This window comes from Atractosteus spatula, chromosome 3 (genome assembly GCF_055471065.1).
Source record: "Atractosteus spatula isolate fAtrSpa1 chromosome 3, fAtrSpa1.hap1, whole genome shotgun sequence".
NCBI lineage: Eukaryota > Metazoa > Chordata > Actinopteri > Semionotiformes > Lepisosteidae > Atractosteus > Atractosteus spatula.
The window spans coordinates 55,363,235-55,384,024 of NC_142708.1; the positions used below are offsets into that span (position 1 = coordinate 55,363,235).

Below are 20,790 nucleotides of genomic sequence, written 5' to 3' on the forward strand. Positions count from 1 at the left end.
ACAATTTGATGAAACATCTTTCACTGGATAGCATCTCACCCATACCCAGCCATGGCTGAGAACTATTACAGCATAGACTGATGACAGAAAACTGAACATGACTTTTTTTTGCAAGTGATACAGACAATGGCAGCATCTGTATTGCCTACAGCAAGTGAAAGATGGGATTATTGCTTTTCATTGTGTTTCAGCTATGTTAGTGCAGAGATAATATTTAGTTTAATGGCTCTCCTGAAAACCAAGTCTAATGTACTGTATTCGCATAATTTAATTCTCTTCACAGTGCAAATTGTTCTAAAGGCCTTAGGCAACTACGATGCAGATGAAACGTTACCTTTTGGGATCTCTTGGTTTGGATGATTACCTTTTCAAAAAATGGATTGCAGAGAATGCAATGTCTTGAAGATTTCCTACAGGTTTTTACCAGCACTTCATTGGCCAGCAAAATGTCCGTGTTCAATATCAATCAGCTTTAATGAACTTCTCATCTGTGGAATCTGTAGACTGAGGTTTCCTCTGGATTTCCTCAAAATGATTACCTGGCTTGCCTCCCCTGGAAAATGTCAGTGAGCAGCTTGTTCACACTTGTGCCAGTAGACATTACTCTTTTTGACCTACAATAGATGACAAAAGCAGTATTGTTTTTCAGGGACTGTCAGGCATCATGAAATATTTGTAAGCTTTTCCTGGTAGTCTTTAGACCAATATACTATATTCCATATTGAATATGTTTTCTTCATTCCACATTACAAAGGGGTGAAATTAAAATGACTATTACAAAAAAACCTAGATTTGGAACTCTAAATGAATGGGGCAGAAACTTTCAATGTAACCTGTCTCTTTGCGTTGATGTCAATGTGTACACAAATTCATTTTGTTCAATTTTGCAAAAATATATTTCACACTTCTGTGTAAAATCCAAAATCATATCATAACTAAAACTTACATGTTGTTTTGTACATTATATAAATAATATGTATAGTGTATAACAGTTTTTTAAAACTACAACTAAAAGTAAAACTGTTTTATGCATTTCATATAATTATTTTTTCAAATGCCTATTATATGCACAAACATTTATCTAAATAAATTGCTTGGTTGGCTGTATCTAAAATATTCCTGGCTCCTGTTAACACTGGTATGGCTGGAAATTGGGCAAGCCTCCTAGAAGTGGCTGTTCAAAAGGTTAACTGTCTGGAACATTCCCTTGTTAGATATAAATAAGGGAGAGCTGCCTTTGTAAGTGAGTGGAGTAGACAGCCTGAATTATTCCAGGGGAAGTAGTGATGGACACAGCAGGAAATACAAATGGTAGTTCAACACAACCCAGGTGGCATCAGCAGACAGGAGGAAAAGATACGGTTTAGAGACAATGTAGTTCACAATTTCGATATATGGAAAAAATGATAAAAACATTTTCCTTTAAAATTGCCCTTTTGCTCTGCTACTCATGAATTCATATCAAACTATCTTCAAAGCATAACCTAGTATAAATTGTAAGTGTGTGAATTGCAGAAGAAAGTGATAACATTTAAAATAAGAGACAATTGGACAGCAGCCTTTCCAATGCATTTATATTATATTAAGAATCCAGCAGCTATCTTCAAAATAGTAGACAAAATTAATTGCAAATTCTAAATACATATTTTAACAACAGGACATACTTGAAGTGGGTCTCAAAATCTTGCCTTTCAAAGTATTTATCTGTACACCTTACTAATTTACAGCTCTTTAAGAGAGAACTTACCACCCAAGTGTTTTACAGCTCTGTGTAGAACTTTGTGTAGAAGCAGGATTTATTTAGATGGTTAATGATAAAAATATTTTTAATTACCCTATTTGTTGCTGTGCAACTAAGACGGAACTCCATGCTGTTGACGTATTTGGCAAAAGGCAAGTTCTGAAGTCATGCTGTGCCAAAAAGTGTCATGACAACAGCATTCCTGCTGACATTGCATTTACGACTCTGAGAGTTCATACCTGCCAATTACAATGTAACTGCACACAAAGACCTTACACACTCTGAATACTGAATGTAGCATAGTTATAAGTTGTTGTGGGAAACCCTTCAGTGTACATGTATATAAATCTAATAAATAGTACAACTATTTCTATGCAAAATGTTGTACATAAATCTATCCCTTTTTAATTAAAAAAACTCTACATACGTGTGCTTTTATAATTTCAGAACTTACAAAGAATAAATATTAAAACAGAGATGTTGTTAGAAATGTCAAATATTGAATCTTCCAAAATAAATCCTGGAATTCCTAGTGCCAGGTTAATGGAAAGGGATAAATAACATTTCCATGTCCTGATATGGTGAAACTCATAAAACAAATTGAGTGTTCTGCAGACTTGCCCATTTCCCATTTTGATGGATTGGTTTCCTTTTTTCTGTGTGGGGATCAGTCGTGTTGAGGAACCAAATTTCCCATTCACTGATTAGTTCTTCAATCATTAGCTTTGTTAAAAGTCATCTGTGTTTGCTGCTGTTGCTGGGTATAAAACTGCAGTTTCAAACCACAAGTCAACATTATTTCAACTAATTATTATATATGAAGGAAATTTCTTCAGACAGACATTATCAAACCATAATGCATTTAAATTAGTTAACAAATGAAGCCTATGTTTTTACATAAGATCATGCAATCAGAAAAAAAGTATGTAAAATAAACATAGAAAAAATATGTTTTAATAATAATTCCTTTTCAGCTTAGATATCCTGAAAAAAATGCTGTTTCCCATTGTTTTTTTTAAATAAAATCTACCCAACAATAACACTGCCTCAGTATCAGCCCTGGAATGTAATGATCAGAAAACATATTGGAAGTTACAGAGGGCTTATTTTTCCATGAACTTCAGTTCTTTGATTAATTGTTTGCTTCATTCACTGTTCATCTGCTACATCAAAGGTAAGAAGAAAACAAAACTAAAAATGAATTTGTATATTTTCTTTTTTTAAAATAAAATAGAAAATGCACAAGCTACAGATATTATGTTTTACACCCATCAAATCTTTCAGTATAGCAATATAGGAGGCTGCTTTTACAGTAAGTCTTTTGGACACAAAATGAACCATTCTGAGTTAGAGATCCATAAAACCAAAATATGTTTATATAAGACTGACAGAAGCACTTAAAAGTTTCTTGGGGTAGCCTGCAGAGTTTTGGTTCTTTAATAAACAACTGAGAATGTTTACATGAACTCAAAGCTGTTCTTTTTTTTGCAGCAAAAGAAAATTAATATAAAGAACATTTGATTAAGGTCTCTCCCTCCTGTGGAGACACTGCCCTCTTGATACATTGGATGTAAACTTATCTGAGGATAAATTACACCTTGATTTCCATAACCCATTTTCTACAGTTTAGGTGCGCCTTGTCACTGGTTTAGAAGAAGTTGTTTTCTACAGCATGTTATAACATGATCAAACACAGAAATGGAACTGTTCTTTTTATGATATACCTTACCCAATTACAGCTGGCAATCAAAAGTTTTTTGAAGACAGAACAAACAAGTGCACTTTGAATCAGGTGTATCCAATTCTGGTCCTGGAGGGTTGGTGTGCCTTGGTTTTCTAGGAATCTTTCTAGAGCAACAGCAACTGAAGAACTCCCATAAACTGCTAAAATGGCCCTGTAATTCTGTTATACACTGTTTAGCTTGTTAAGAGTTAAACTAGTGTTTAACTTGCTTTAATGAGGGTTGGATTGCCCTGATTTAAATAAATGGAAACTCTTTTCTAAAACGTTATGCAGGATAAATACAGGACAGTTATAGACAAAGTAAGATGAAATAAAAGAAAATTAATTATACCTCTTTAATAGTAAAGTTAATTTACCAAATAAAAATGAAATCAGAATGCAACAAAATGAGCTTAAATGCTAAAACTGCTACGGTGTTATTTTACTTAACTCAAAATGTTTTAGTGTAACTATGCACTCTTAAGAAATAAACCAAAAATTTTAGGGAGATCATTGGCAGAAGAAGAGAAGCAAATTTTATTTTTTCAGCCTATACTCTCCTAAAAGCTGGTTAAACAGTCTTGTCAATGCTATTTCTGCACACCTGAGAATAGCTCCAGTCACTTTTCATGGCTCTTATCACTACAATTAAACAGGAGTCTGGTATTTTTGGCTTGACATCAGGACTGATTTATGTGTAATCTAACTAGGGCAGAGGAAGAAAGAGCAGGTATAATGCAATTTAATTTATGTTTTTCTAGCAATTTTATTTTTCAAAAGACAAAAAAGGAAAATGGGTTTTGGTTACAGAGAGTGGAAACAAACTTCCCATAACACCCAGCAATACTCAGGGCATCACTGTCAGCTGGGTTTCTGGTCCTTGAGATGGTGTGGCTCTATGCTTTCAGCAAAGGAGACTGTAGGTTTTAAAGTCTCCCACAGGGGCAAGACTGTTAAAGAAAAGACTAAACGTAGGTCAGGACACCCTGGTACAGATTCACTAAACCATTTTTGTACATGTACTATATATTCAGTTTTTATTTAATTTACTTCGAGTATTCATTCATCTTCTGTCAGTTCATAATTCCAATTCTTTACAAGCCTAAACAAACTCAACGTAACGGAAGTTATAGAATGTGTGATTACAAGAGCTGAAGGATCGTATCATGGACAAAAATAGAGCATCATTGGAGGTCAGTATGGAACAGCCCGCTGTCTACATTGGAACTGGTGCCTTGCTGTAGAGAATCCACAAACAACATTCACTCCAGCAAAGGGCGGATTTGGAAGCCAGTTTTTTTGGAGGAACTGCTTGGATGGGCAACTTGCCAGTCAACAGCAATGGCAAGAAAACCAGGGGCAGAGCATATGCAATCAGCAAGAGCACAAGTTCAAACTGCAGGAGCTATGTGTGCACATCTTGAGGAATCAGTTTAGTTTGTAGAAATGAGCCACAGATTTCATAAGGCTCAGGGTTAACAGGAGAATGTTCAGGAAGAGGAAAAGCATTAGTGGAAGCAGCTTTGAGAAGAGCTAGCAATTGAAGCTGACTTCTGTATGTGGGTAGTGCAGGATTAGACACAATTGAAGTCAAGTTGTAGAAAAGTAAAAAATATCATGCATCTCTTCACCTATCCTGACTTCAGACTACCTGATTGGCCACTCTGTCTGTCCCCTGCTCCTGCCTCCTGCTCCTCCTCTCTCCCAGCTTTTGTTCTCCTATGCTACATTACCTTTGCTTACTGCCTTGTATTTCTCACACCTGAAGAAGGCTTTATTGTGTTTTCTTTTGTTCTCTTTTCAGCATGGGATAAACCTATTACTTGAAAAACAAAAGAATCAGGCAAAGAAGAGAGGTTCCATGAGGAACTGAATGCATCACTAAGCAGCTTTCAGGGGAAACTCCAGTGAAATTGAGACCTCTGCTGCTATAGTCCCTTCAGGGGTAGCTTAATCAATTTCCTCCAGAAACCCACCATTTACGAAAGCCGAATGTCTTGGGAAGTATTGCCTAGTCCCCTTTGAAATCAGCCAAATCAAAGGCTGAGATGAAGCACAGATATTTGCCCTATCTTTGCTCTTCCTTTAACCAGAGCCCCATCAGAACTTTTGCTCCCTTGTTGCTGTTTTGTCAGGATGGTCTGGCCCAGTGCTCCCCAGGAAACATGTTAGACTGCCTAGGGAAAGATACATTTATAGACCAACTATTTGATAGTACTTGTCACAAATGAACATATGAGATATGTCAAGGTGCAAAACATTGTTTGAAGGGGAATAAAATAAGTGTTAATGATTTCTGTGTGTAATCATAGTGATTTACTGTAACTATACAGAGAAAATACACCTGTCTCTGTAAATTCCCCCAGATATTGAATTTCAAGGCACAGCTTACATAGTGATACGACAAATTGACCGTGAAGACTAAGGACCTTTTGAAACAAATCAGGGATAAAGTTGTAGACAGGAATAGATCAGGAAAAAGGTTACTTATCTCTTTGAGGAGAATAAAATCCATTATGAACAAGTAGAATGTGTATCATACCACCTAGACACTACCTAGATAAGGCTGCCCTTCCAAACTGAGTACCTGGGCAAGCACAGGAAACTGGTTTGGGATTCCATAGTGCCTACACAAAGAGGGTATGGGTGAGAGGCAAGAAAGAAGCCTGTATTTTACATGAAATACATTGCAGACTCTGGACAGTAAGGTTTATGGTTGGGAAGAAGAAACTAGATGTTTTTTGGTCAAAATGTAAAACATTAGATCTGGCACAAGCATAGCATATCACCCACTCAGAACCATCCCAACTATCAAATTTGCTTGTTGCAGTATCATGTTATGGGGGTGATCTCATCAGCAAGGACTGAAAAATCTCTCAGTACTTTTAGGTTAAAAATGGATGGTGCAAAAGTATTGGTGAATCCAAGAAGAAAACCTGCTTGAGTCATCCAAGAATCTAAGGATTAAAATTTGACAGGGAACAGTAGAACAATAAGCTGAAGCACAAAGCCACAGTGAAGAAGTCTGAGAGGGGTAAATGTTCTTGAGTCACTCAGTCAAACTCCTGACTTAAATCCAGTAGAAAATGTATGGCCAGAATTCAATATCACAGTCTACTGAACTTGTGAGCATAATTTTGCCAGGAAGAATGGACACTGTCCAATGATACTGACAGCAGCATTGCTCTCAAAGGTGTTTAGACCTTTTACTGATTTAGCAGGCTTTATACTTTCTTAAATCGTAAAAATACTAATACTAAAAATGTACTTAATCAGTACCTTTTAATTTTTAATTTTCATTTCACCTTAGCTGCACATTTCAGCATACTGCATATATACAGTAACATATTCAGCTTGATCATTACAGTTTTGATTAAAAAAGATAAAATATATATATATACAGTCCATTACTAGTAATTCGTGAATTCCCCTGCTACCCAAAATTAAATAAGGCAGGTGGATAGATGAATGGATTTACAGTATACCAGTAGATAAAGAGGATCTAGACGTAGAGATACAGTAGATTGCGGAAATGTTCAGCGCTGGATTTTGGGGCCCAAATCAAGATTAGGATGAGTGATTTTTTGCTCCTATCTGAAAATTTATTTTTCGGAAACTCTTTGGGGCCTGTATGGTGCGGTGCACCGCGAGGTAATTGTATCCCAAAATTGAGTCGGTCTGATCAAAAGTTGTAACCAAACATTATAGAATGTAATACATTTGCAAGAGCTTTGATCACTGGTTTTGATTGTTTCCCACTCATACAGTACCTTTTGGTTTGGGAAACATGTCAAAATTTGATGCCCAGAGAGTTTCAGATATACAGTATGAATCCACAATCAAACATGAAATTCTATGGAAAGGAGCAAATCTAAACTTTGGAAGATACAAATATTTTGAAGTTTTTTGAAGAAGTGGTCATACTTTAAAGGAACAAGTAAAGGTTTATTCCATGCTGAAAGGAGAAGAAAAGAAACACAATGATTTAGCTGTGGAGCGTTTGTCGGGTGTCACACTGGCACCCGAAGAAGGCTCCACAGCTGAAACGTGTTTCTTCTCTTCACCTTTCTGCATGGAATAAACCTTTACTTGTTCTTTTGCAGCCTATGCATGCTGACAGAGCTACCTACTTGAACCATATAACATTTAAATTACAGACAAAGACAACTGACAAAGAGTCATGCATTAGCAATGCATATTTCACAGTGATGGTTGTTCATCATGTCCGACGATGACGGTTGTACTTGGTGCAGCTCATCTGTTTGGAAGATGAGCTGCACAAAGAAACCTGTGAGGGAGAGCTTTTGTAAGAAGGAAAGTTGCACTGGAGCAGTCCCACTCTCTCCACCTCAGAAGCCAGGGTCCAGTTATACAGGTAGTCATCATGACTGGAGACTTCCTTGGTTGCAGTGGATGGCCATGACGCCTTTCTGAGCCTTGTCATGCCCTTAGCTTTCCGTGGAGTGTTGCAAGAGTATAGTGTCCCATCACTATAGTGGGGCATTAGGACCCACACAGACCGCAGGGTGAGCACTTCCTGCTGGCCCCACTAACACCTCTTCCAGCAGCAACCTTAGTTTTCCCCAGGAGGTCTCCCATCCAGGTACTGACCAGGCTCACACCTGCTTAGCTGCAGTGGGTGATATGGTTGCTGGCATATTTCAGAGCTGAAATGTAGAAATTAACAACTCAGGGATTAAAGATGACAAAGCTTCACTAATAGAAAATACAAAAAAACCCCATCAAAGTCTAAAATCTCCAACATTTTTTATGAACAGATCCCTTACAGCAAAACCTGAACTGTTTTACCACCAGAACATTTGAAGCCCTGTATTCTAATAAAGACTCTCTTAGAGATTGGATACATTTACTTTTGACCGTTTGTTCTCTCTAAATTTCTCTTTTATAGTACAGCAAAGCCCAGGATGACCACCCTGCAACATTCTCTTTCATGGTCTTTCATGCTCCATTGCATCCCTCAACTAATCCAATTAGCCTGATCAGGCTAAGTAAGAAGAAGAAGCCATGAAAAGAGTTAATTGTCACATAACTTGACAAATCATTAATTCAATTAATCACATTTAATAATTGTATATGTAATTAAAGAATTTATTATTATTCATTGAAATCATATTATAAACAGGAAACAACATGTACACAGTGGCTGTCTTTGATATAGTCAATATTTTATATAATAACCCAGTTAAGAGTCAATTCAATTGAAGATTTCAACATGAAGAATATTCTCTTGAATTGATTCCAAAATGATTCATATTCCCAATGAATTTTAGTTAAAATTATATTTAGTAATGTTAAATTCTACACCACAATTAATCAAACCTTTTCAATTAAAATGTGATACAAGTGATTAAAATGAGTACTGAATGTTTTCATAGTAAAATGTACATATACTTCTTTTGACACCTGAAGAAGGCTCCACGGCCGAAACTTTGTTTTCTTTCTTCTTTTTTTCTGCATGGAATAAACCTATTACTTGTTCCTATGTTAAAATCATTTAAAACCTAATAAAAACACTGAATAAATGCTGATAATTTAATCTTCTAAATCTGAGGTTTTGAATGTCCCCTAGACAGCCAATGTGCCTGAAAACTGTAAAAAACTATTGTATTCAACATGGAGAGAATCAGAGAACTGGTATAATAACTAATGTGAAAGGTAATTGATTTAATGAATGCTATAAAATATCAATAAGACGTCAACTGTAGTGTCCATCATTAAGAAAATCAAGGTTATTGTAATAGTTGCCACCTCACCAGGAGAACAACGTAAAATTTAACCCAAATAAAAAAGGTTGTCTGGGACAATAACTCACACTCAAGCGTAGTAATTGGGAGTCTTAAAAAACTTTAAAAAGTATACAATGTCTCAAAGAGTACCATTTGAGATTGACCTCATGAGTTTGGTGTCCACAGCAGAGATCCAAAGCAACATGAAATGAAATGATCTGAAATTGACAAAAGCAACTAAAACACTCCAAAGATACAGTAAATGGGATCACATGATGATCACATGAACATTTTGGGCAGTCTCACATGGTTATAATTAATACTGAAAGGTGAAGTATATGTTGAAAAAGAATATTGAGAATTAAAATGGATACATATTTTTGATATGGTTTGCATCCTCTGATTATGAGCTTATTTGCTAGGTTGAAGTAAAACTGTGCTGACGTTTAGCAGATATTGCCTCAAAGGGATATACTGACTTTTACTATCTGAAATTTGCTTAAAGTGAATGTGTTCTAATATACAGTATACGGTTGCTTTACATTGCTTAGTATTTAATCACTGAGTACTGTTTGTTATTGCTCTTTTATGATCAAATGTATGGATTGAATTACCTAAATTTAAACATCATATTACTACTAATCATAATATATAATAAAATGAAATATCATTTATATTTTCATCTTTGCTGTCCCAAAGCTTTTGGTGGGCACTTATTATTGAAACACTGTGCAGTCAGGCTGCCATTAATCACTTCAAGTGGAGTTCTGTACTAACTAGACACTCTTGGCCCACCATCACATTCGGAAAACTCCCCTTTGATTGGTCTGTTTTACACAACAATCATCTTATCGCTTCTCCATGAATTTCTGACATCCAGCAGGGTGGTCTACACAAAACCTTGATTCATTGCTAAGGAGGACTTGACTTTACTGCTTTCCAGCCCACATGAGGTGACTTGGTTGAGCCTCCTATTTATCAATGACACAAATTGTTCTCTAGATAACAGGGACGTATTTTTCTAGGTTTTTCTTTCTGGATTGTCACTAAGTTCAACACTCAACAAGTTAAATCACTTCATTACCTATGACCAATCAGCTCTCTCACTAAATGAGGTGATTTGGTACCTAACAGTCATTCATGAAACATCAAGTAATCTAATTGAAGCCATCACCGTATCATAATTATTCCAATGTTGTGTACTTTACATACAAATACTAATAATTATTTTCTAAAAACTGTTTATTTTAATCCTCAGTATATATTTGAACAGTACACCCAACACATTTGAATCTGACAAAACATTTTTCTAACAGAAACTGAAATGGACATATATTTTTATAATTTCTCATTAAAAAAATTGCATTTGCTATAGGTTTTTGTACATCCTGATATGCAGGATATACTTTCCTAAAAATACTGGAATACTCAAAGTGTGCTCTCCAGATACAGTAGCTGAGTTACAAGTACAGTACATACTGCATAAGGTGTTGTTCTAATATAGAAACTATAGAAACTACAGAAAACAGCAACATATGTTACAATGATAAAAAGTCCTTCTTGTTGAGTTTATCAACCATGAGGACTACAGATGTTCAAATTGATCACAATTCCACTACTGTCCTTCACGTGCACGCCAGATGGGCAAAATAAGAGATCTGTTTATAACATCCTGGATGCACATCTTGTTTGTACATTACATGTTTTGGGGATGAATTACAGTACAGTAGAGTATGTGGTATTAGAAGTCTGGAAATTGTGATGTAAAAACATTTACTTTATTTGTTCTAAACAAATAATTTGCATATTATAATGTACGGCTTTGTGACATAAATTCCATACTTTGCTCAAAACATTCAATGTTATGAAAAACTAAGTGCTAGAGAAAAGAATAGCATACTGTACACTTCAAATCAAAAGCAACAATGCACCCTTTATAATGAATTATTATTGTTCCGTAAATGTATTATTTAAAAAAGTGAGTTAAAACGTGCAATAATTCATTCACACTTAAAAGTCATGTCCAGGACTATTAGAGACTGAGCAATCTCACGTTCAATTCAATTTCAAGGTTGTTTTATGTATTGTGATTAAAATTAATATTAAGGGATCTAATCAATATTAGTGTTTCAGACCAACTTGCTAAAGTTATAAAATAAAATGTTCAAAGCAATAAATCTGTCACTCATGTTTCATACTCTGAGAGTTATTAATAGTAAAGGGAGATATTTGTATAAGACAAAGATTAAGTGTTGACAAGACCATTATTATATTTGGTGCTAAACTCTTCTGGCACTAATAGCCAATGAAATCACCATCAGACTTCTCATAAACATTCAGCTTGTAGCAAGCAGTATGTCCTTGACACCAGGCACGTTATTTAATCTGAAAGCCAAGGAAGTCTGTGACTGCATCCAAAATTTACAATGGAATTTAAATAATGTGTCTTAAATTTCTTGACAGGCATTAGTGAGATTACACTCTATGGTGCAATAGTCTTTGTTGGTGTAATTAAGAACCAGAAAAGAGTGATCTGCCACCAAATAAAAGAAGGAAATACACAATTAAAGATGGAAATTCAAAATGGCACATTTTGCAGATTAAAGGAATACTTAACTTCTGGTTTTAATACACATGAATTCACATTTGAAACCCACTTGAATGTTATTATCTTTTCCATTGACATCATTTTCCATTAACAAACATTATGGTTGTGATGGCAACAGCAAAAAAAAAACGTTTTCTGAAAACCTGATAAAATTAAAAACAATCACTAAAACTTTATATAAAATATATATCCTTATGTATACAGTATATATTTTATATAAAGTACACATAATTCATGCGTTCATCAGTTAGAAATCGAGAATAATATGCAGATTATAGTTAAATGTTATTTGCATTCGTTAGAATTTGTATATAGAAACATTTACACGAATTGATACTTAGATTATTTGGTTAACATACCTGTAGCTGCAATTTACCGTTGACTGTCTTGGATTACTGAAAGATAAACAGACATGCATCAAGAGAATACGATTACTCTTCCGTGTAGAAGATTGACAGTGATATTCGCGGTAATTATTTTTAAGAAAGATGTACAGATATATGCTGTTTTTTTATGAAAAGCTCATCACATCATCTTGAAAAAAGGTTAATTTTATTAATCTATGCTTGACGCTTCTCAATGAGGTGAGAACAATGGAAGGTTTTCTAATTGATGATGACTTTTTATCTGTCTTAGCGCTTGCACTTCAGCTATTTATGTACTGATAACAGAAAAATATCGTACAATGTTTTCATTAGAAATCAAGTCTTGATTGAAGAAAGAAAAGCGGATTGTCTACTTTTCACGTTTTCACTTTTCAGAAAGAAAGCGGGAGCTGACTAACAGATACCAAATTGTATTTTTCAGGTAATGCGTATTCAGCATGCACGCTATAAAAGAGCCGATTTGTAAAGGGGCAGCTAATATCAGATGGGAAGACAAAAACTCGATATAATGCATCCTTTTTGTGGCTAATTCCTACCCCCAAGTGGGATTCCTTGCTTACTGCAATGCACAATTAATTTAGTCTGCTAGTCGAAAAAAAAACACGCTTAAATCTTTTGATCCATCCCCTTGTTAGTTGCACAATTTCAAAGTACCGGTCTTTAGTGCACAGAGATGGAAAATACTACCATCTGCCTGAAGAAAAAAAAAGAAACGAGTAAGTGACGTCAGATGGGGCTGGTTTATTAGAGAGAGCAAACTACCAGCATTTTAGAATTCAAGAATCTGCTCTGTAAGGCAACAGGGCAGACACTAACAGTCTCGTAGGCATAATTTACTAACAACTTTTTAAACGTAAGCAACCGACTCGAATCAAGTGCTCCGACTCAGAGAAAAAAATATCTTGTTGCATATTCACTGAAGTGTAAAATATTTTTAACAAACTTAAGACATTACTGGTGCAGACTGTAAAATATACATAATATACATATTTATTTTGGACTTTTTGAGAGGGTATTATTTTTTTCTAAGTGAAAACGACTCGTGATGGTTCTCCTGTCATCATGCTTTTTTGTAGCTGGAATTCTAGTAGCGAGTTTGACTTCAGCTGATAAGGTAAATTTAACATTTCTTCTGTTATTTATACATGCTTTAACCTGTATTTAAAATAGTTATGTATATGTAATTATTAATTTATGTATTCCACCAACAACCACTGGAACAGTTTAATGTTTTTGCGGTAAAGTCTATAATAAAGTGTAAGTCCATATTCTGTTAGAACCAATGCACCAGAAATGCAATGAAGTTGTGAAATAGCCTATACAGCTTGCTCTACTTTGATGGGTTCGTTTTAGCTACATTGGTAGAGCAGTGTCATTTTATAAACTTGGAGTGTTATAATTTATGTTGTGTTCGCTAATAAAGTTACTTACAGTAGTTCCACACTCTCTTTCTCTGGTGTTTTAGTATAGACTTCTATACTTTCTGTTTGGCAGTTACAGTAACCGGGTTTTCACTCATTGAAACTTTTCGAAAGAGCAAGGAGTTAGTATTCCTTTTCTGTAGTTAGGTCCTTTTCTGTAAATTTCATTGAGCTGAATTAATTACATTTTACTTTATAAAACAGTTTTTTGCGTTTTGATTGTTCTGTCTATAGAGTTTTACTTCTTGGAAGTAACACGTGAAAGCGAAACTTGAATCAGTGCCAGATCTGTCAGTATCCTACGGAATTCTAAAATCGTGTTGAGTTGCTGAGTTTTATTCAGATTAGTAGTATTCGTGTTCCCAATTATGCATACGTATTATTCTGTTTTGTATTGATCTGTGTTATTAACCTTTTAATATGTATTTTTCTGTCCTTTTACAGGCTGGTGAAGTAGATAAAACTGGTAAGAAAATAGTAACAATGTTTTAACATCGTAACAAGTTTGCTTCAGGACCACAATTGTTTTATTTAATAATATTGACCATTACCACCAAACAGATTTTTATCGAACAAAAAAATATTTAAAGTTAATAGAAACACATCATTAGTTTTCAGTGTTAAAATATTTTACAATTGTCTAATGATTCAAGTTTAATTTCTCCTTGAGTAAATTGCATGTTTTCACGTATTGTGAAATTCATCTGTTAGCATGCTATGACTTCATTTGACTTTAAAATTGAATTTTATTAGTTTCATAAACCTCCATTCACTCCTTACATAATAAATTACCTTTTGAATAAGAATCTTATTGTAAATGAGATGTGTTCATAGTATATTAACAGCTATCTGGTACCTGCCTATTTCCCCTTTTTGTATGTAGATTTTTATATTTATATTAAAATGTGTTATAATATTAATTTTACCCATGCCATGACATCTCTTAAAGTTTGCCAATGATTAATTTGTTTATCTAGAGTGTTCCAATGTTTTCTTTGTTGACAAAGCAGGAACATCCATTTCTGATAGTGTTTCTCCCTCTCTCTTTTTAAGATTTTGTGAGGAACAGACTAAGTGAGTTTGGACTCATTACACCCTTTAGCACAGACTCAGAAGGGCATTACCTATCACATCTCGTCTCTGCTAACCACAAGCAAAGAGTGAAAAGAGATGTGTCCCGTGATTCAGACCCGAAAAGTCAACAGCAGCTTTTCTTCAATGTCACTGCTTTTGGGAAGGAGTTTCACCTACGCCTGCACCCCAATACCAGGCTGGTTGCCCCAGGAGCCATGGTAGAGTGGCACGATGAAGTTGAAGTTGCTGGGAATGGAAGCAGTAGTGAAGAAAGTGGAAACCACACCAAGAGCAGAATAGACAGGATACTGAGGCGACAACTGCTGAAAACTGACTGCACCTTTATTGGAGATGTCGCAGATGTCCCAGGTGCTTCTGTTGCCATTAACAACTGTGATGGACTGGTAGGTGTTGTTTCTTTTAATTTAAAGACACTGTGATTGATTTGACTAGACAAGACATTTGACATTCTGCTGAAAGCGCATAGTGCAAGCATGTCATGAACAGTACCCTCATATTTTAAAAATGTCTAAATGGTCTTCTTGTTGATCACATTTTGACCTTGTTGACTTCATGAGATGCTGGAATTTTCATTGGTAGAAGGTAGAAATTAATGTTAATGCTGCATACCAAATAATGTTTCCATGACAAAAATGGAAACACATTGTTATGCACTGGAATGTAATATACCAAAACATACAAAGGCAAACTGAAAAACATACCAACATCATTTCAGAATTGGTTGATGATCTTCTTCATGTTGTGATAACATGAGGGGAATCAATGTGTTGCTAAATTATCTACAGAAAAGAAGTGTTTTAAACACACTTGAGTATAGTAAAGAATAAAGTATGTTTTCAGACAAGTTGGTCACTACACTGCATTAGATCAACTTCATTACAGGCTTAGTCAGAGTGGTATAGTATGCAGGTCACCCACATTGAAGTTATTTCTTGTTTGTTTACTGTTTTGTGTATAAGAATATGAAGTATAGATTAAGGCTTATTTTCCCCTATGAGGAGATGAGATTTTTCCAGAATAAAAATAATGATTTCACCATTTTTCTTTTAAATTTTGAAACAAATAACCATACCATATAAATTTAGATGGAACACAATCTCAGTATCATTTATGCTAAGCCAACAAAGCATGAAATAAATAATTGTTGGAAAAAAATCAGAAATACATTTGTTTTTGTGTTTCTGATTGCTGTACAGCTGTAGACATTTAAAACGAACGTTTTAATGGACATACAGTATAACAAGAAAATACGTGTGCACTTCGGACAAATGCCAATATCAACACCTTATCCTTAGAACTAGTCAAAAGCAGATTTGGCACTGCTGTAGCTTTCGGCATAGCTTGGTGAGGAAACAAACTTCATTTTTAGCAGTTTATTCATTGCTTGTGGTTGGTGTGTTAATCTTTGAAATTGGATTACTTTGAGTCAGATTAGGCCAGACCACCATACGGGCATGTAAAAGACTAGCCTGCCACAGTGGTTGTATGAAGGATTTACTGCAAGCAGCAACAGTAACCAAGCAACATTTCTAGAAACTTTCAAACAAAAATATAACCCAATTTCTATAATAATAATAATAGGTGGAAATGATATTATTGTCTTACTGTAGAGGATATGAGGACTCTATCATCATTTTTCTATATCAAGTGCTCTTTAGTGCTAATGTCAGCAAAACGTTACACTTCACTTTTTAGGTGCACAAAATTTGGGCCAAGCTGCATAGCTAATTAAGCTACAGATAAAACACTTTGTCCTTTGGCAGAGAAGTGGAAAGTGTGAACTGTTCAAGCAACATTATCTATTGGTAAAGAAAAGCATACTGTATGTTCAAATTCAGGTAAAAGCACATGGGCTAATATTTTTACAAAGGATGAAAAAAAAACAGTTGTATGCCTACATGTGTGGAGTAACAATTACTTTACTTATTTTAACAGCATCTGCCTTTACGTGCTAAGATATTCTAACCTCATTTAGTTATGCCACATGTTTTACCAGTTGTAAAGCTGTTCCAAGTTATCATAGGTTATTGCTTCTGATCAGCTTCAGTCAACTTGAAAAGTTCATGGAACAATACATTCTGTAACTATTCCTTACAAGAACCTACTTCATTAAAAACTGATGTTTTCAGAAATTGATCTTCCGTACCTGTTAGCAGCAATACAGGCTGCACTGTGCTGTACTGCAGTATTTTGTTTACACTTGTGGGAAAGCGACATTACATGTTGAAGAAGGTGCAACTAATATACAAGTTTATTCCAAAGATATTCAATTGTTTGCATGTCAGGTAGCACTAAATATAAAGAGCTGTGTAATGATGGTGAGCTACTGTATTTCCTTTACTTTGTTCATCGGTCAAAGCTTGGAAACTCATGAATGAGAAGAGCAAGCACAGTCCCTAGTGCTGTCTGCTAGTAACTGCCTCATTAAAGTCCTATTGTGCCAACAGTACAGCACTTAGCCATACAGTCTCTTATTTTTATCATGCGTCCTCAAATCTTACAGATCTCTAAGCCTGATAAGTTATTGGTGAACTTCATATGCACTTCTACTGAAATTGTATATGCAGTCACAGTTAAATACACCTACATTGTACAGCGCTCTGTAATAATGATGATCACATTTCATGGAAATTGCACAATGGTAGTCATTTTCATTGAAATAAAAAAAACAGCCTCTAAATAGTATGCATGTGCTTTTAGCCCACAAGCATTTATGATATTCATAATTAGGAATGTAACAAATATAATTAATAATACTCAATATGGAATTGGAAATGTATTGTTTTTCTATGCTTTACCACTTAAATCTCCATCATAATTACATGGAAGAGATGGGGACTGCAAGCAAACTATCCACCAAAATGTTAACTTTTCACAGTATCCGCCCTACATCTGAGACACAAGAATTTCCATTCAAAGGAAGATAGATGGCTTTAATTGATCCATCTGTGAGCTAGCAGTTAACCTGGCAATCCACTGTGGATGGGAAGCTTGGAACACCTTGGTTACCTCAAAATAGTATGAACTTGTTGGTGTTCAGGAAATTGTTTTCTGCCACTTGAGGAGACTTATACTGACTTAACTCACAATAATTGAACTAAACATTCAAGGGAATCATTTATTCTGAAGACAGCAATGCTTAGACACGTTAGCAAGAGACACACATTTACTGGTGAACAAAGCACTATTTTATGTCAGTGATAAGCTGATAGTTATAAAGATATATTCTTCTATTTGATTTTATATGCTGGGGAACCTGGTTGCATAATGGATCAGCTTTATTATTACTAACATACTGTATCATATGTTAAAATCTCAATATATACCTACAGGCATGGATTAAACAGGGAACCTTTGATCTCAAGTAGCCTTCTGGACTCCCTCTGTTTATATGTTTTACTGTTGTTAATTACAGGAATTTCCAGTCTGGAACTCTTTACAACAGCAAAAGCTTAGAAAGCAGATATTTTCCTGCTCTGAAACCCTAGTGGGATATACAGTGATTAACGCCTTCCACCAGTATAACTATAGCTGAGGAAGCATTTAAATGCAGCAGTCTAAAATATTATACCATATTTCAATGATAGGATATATAATTTGAAACTGACGCTAACTGAAGTAATTTAGACAAATTATTACTACAGACTCTTTAAGCTGACTCTACACTGAGCAAATGCTGAATACTTAAACTCATTTGTCAATCTGCTTAACTTGTTGTTCAAAATCATATTTTACCATACTAATGAATGGTGGCTTATAGTTAGTATGTCTGAACATTCAGGTGAGCGCATGGGTGAATCAATAATAATGCACTCTATCTAGTGTGTCAGAGAAATGGGTAGCTTGCATATAGTGATTTATGTATTATGTTGTCTAAAACCGGTTTGTTCTGGTTTTTGCTCCAAGTGAATTCTTAGTCATGAGTTAATTGATTTCAATTTAGTATTAAGGAGCACTTTTAAATTTACTTTCAGTTCTTACCAGACATATGGTTTTTATAATTGGTGTCATTGCCGTTCCAATATTAGCATTTCATACTTTTGATATATTGTCATTCCTACTTGTGTCTGTTCATCAAACATTGATAACCTTTTAGGAGCTGTTCAGATGTATGTACTGTAAGTGTAAGCAAGTTGAGGAGAGGCAGTTTACGATTCTGATGCTTATATTTTATTCTGACTGCTTAAAATGCTGACGTTGTTACCCATTAAGTGACATGTTTTTGAAGCTCAATACTGAGTGAGAAAACATGGTAACAATAAGTCCAGAAAAGCAACCACATCCATTAAAGTAATCAATTATCCCTGGAGATTTAGAACTCAACAGGAATGAAAACCAGCACCAAGATCAGGATTGGGAATCAGTTTCTGAACTTAAAGTTCCTCCAGAAATAGTTTTGCAGAAGCCAGCTCCTGAATTATTAAATGTATAATTACCAGGACACATGTAGTAATTAAACATCTGGTTGTATTAAAGTACTGAAATGAAGCACTTTGGAAGGGTTGCATTTTGAGTGGCCTTTCTTTAAAGACTAGATTTCAAAGTTAGAATGCATGTAGAATGCAGTTTGGCTGTAAAGTATATGTTGATTAAAATGTCCTCCTTATTGCACATTAGCAGTAGAGTACTGGCTATGTGTGGTAATATTTGGAATGCAATAGCCTGATTTCAGTGTCCATAGACACCTTGCTAACTTTAAAATGCCATTCCAATTACAGCAGCAATTTTCAGACCTTGTTCACAAGAATATTCTTTTGTCCTTTGTCACACACCGGTTTAGTCCTCTAAAATTCATTATGTTGCCTGGAGTGCAGGATGAGCTCTAAATCCTTGCAAATCATAACTGAATCCCTGCTGTACCAGACATTTTGGCCAAGAGTCCTTAGTGCTGAGAATAGCCAGCCACCTGCTGAACTGTCTGGTGTCAGTGGAAGCTGGTTGCTTCCTTTAGCTGACTCTCTGTTGCTTCTGTTTCAGTGTCACCCAGAAATAATTGGTTTGACACCATATGTATAATATGGACAAGTGGTTTACAAGTTGGGGCTATATATTTTGCATTTATCTATACATCAAAGTATGGGATTTTGTTCTTTATGTAACACTATTAAACCTAAAAACACTAAATTAAATTGATCTACAGTAACTTCTCTTTAAACAGCTAAATACTTTTTTATCCCTTAAAATGGATTGGTTTTGAATTTTAGCAATCAAACTAAGGGTAGAAATCAATCACACGTTTGTCTTGGATAAGGAGCAGTTTATTTTCTTAAGTAAAGTAATTAAGAATCCTTCTGTATACATAGTGCATAGAATATCTTGACTAATGTTCAGATAGACTGAATCCTAAAGCAAGAATATAAGAACAGTCATATATTGTAACTCATTGGGGTTAATTGTCTGCATCCTGTTAGCCGTAGAGTGGGATCCAGCTGTTTTTTGAAAGTTTCAAGGAATGTAATGTAGATCCTAGAAATGTTTGCTTAATAATGTATCAATAACAAGGGCACCAACATTCCCCAACCTGTAGCCTGATCTCAAAAGATCAGTTAATGCAGAAAGTTAATGAAGGTTGAGCCTGGTCAGTACTGGGATGGGAGAGTCTTAAGGAAAACGAAATTGTTGTTCTAAATGGTGCTGATGGATCAGTAAGTGTAATGTTTCCATCTGGACCACAGTTTTCAATCTGTTACCACAGTATTGTGATTAGAGAGACTGTGCTGTATCCTTCACATGAGACACAAACCAAGGTACTGACTACTTGATTGCTAAAGATTCCAATGTTTGTAAATCTGTACTGCCTTTCACTTTCATCCCAAATACAATAAGTGAATGAATTTGTTACATTTCGACCTGCTCTGCTGTGTAGTGGGGCTTCTGTTTCATAATGGCTGACATGTCTTGCCCAGGTTGGTGGTGAGCTGGCTCTTGGCCTGTGTGCGATGTGATTCCTTGGGATGAGAAGCTCTATACAAATGCAGGGATTTATTGTTAATTGTAAAATATATTTCATTCAGATCCAAATTATTTGGAAAGGCGGATAGGATTCTCTTGAAAGGGACATAAATATGC

General features: G+C 35.2%; 1 protein-coding gene across 1 annotated transcript in view; it reads left to right on the forward strand.

Moving 5' to 3' along the window:
* Positions 1–13,008: 13,008 nt before the first annotated feature.
* The window catches only part of adamts3 (ADAM metallopeptidase with thrombospondin type 1 motif, 3), a 102,843-nt gene continuing 95,061 nt past the window's right edge, over positions 13,009–20,790 (forward strand). Inside the window, exons 1-3 of the mRNA XM_088912203.1 lie at positions 13,009–13,319; positions 14,071–14,092; positions 14,680–15,104. Coding sequence (XP_088768329.1) covers positions 13,251–13,319; positions 14,071–14,092; positions 14,680–15,104 — 516 coding nt within the window. The 5' untranslated portion in view covers positions 13,009–13,250. The remainder of the gene's footprint in view (positions 13,320–14,070; positions 14,093–14,679; positions 15,105–20,790) is intronic.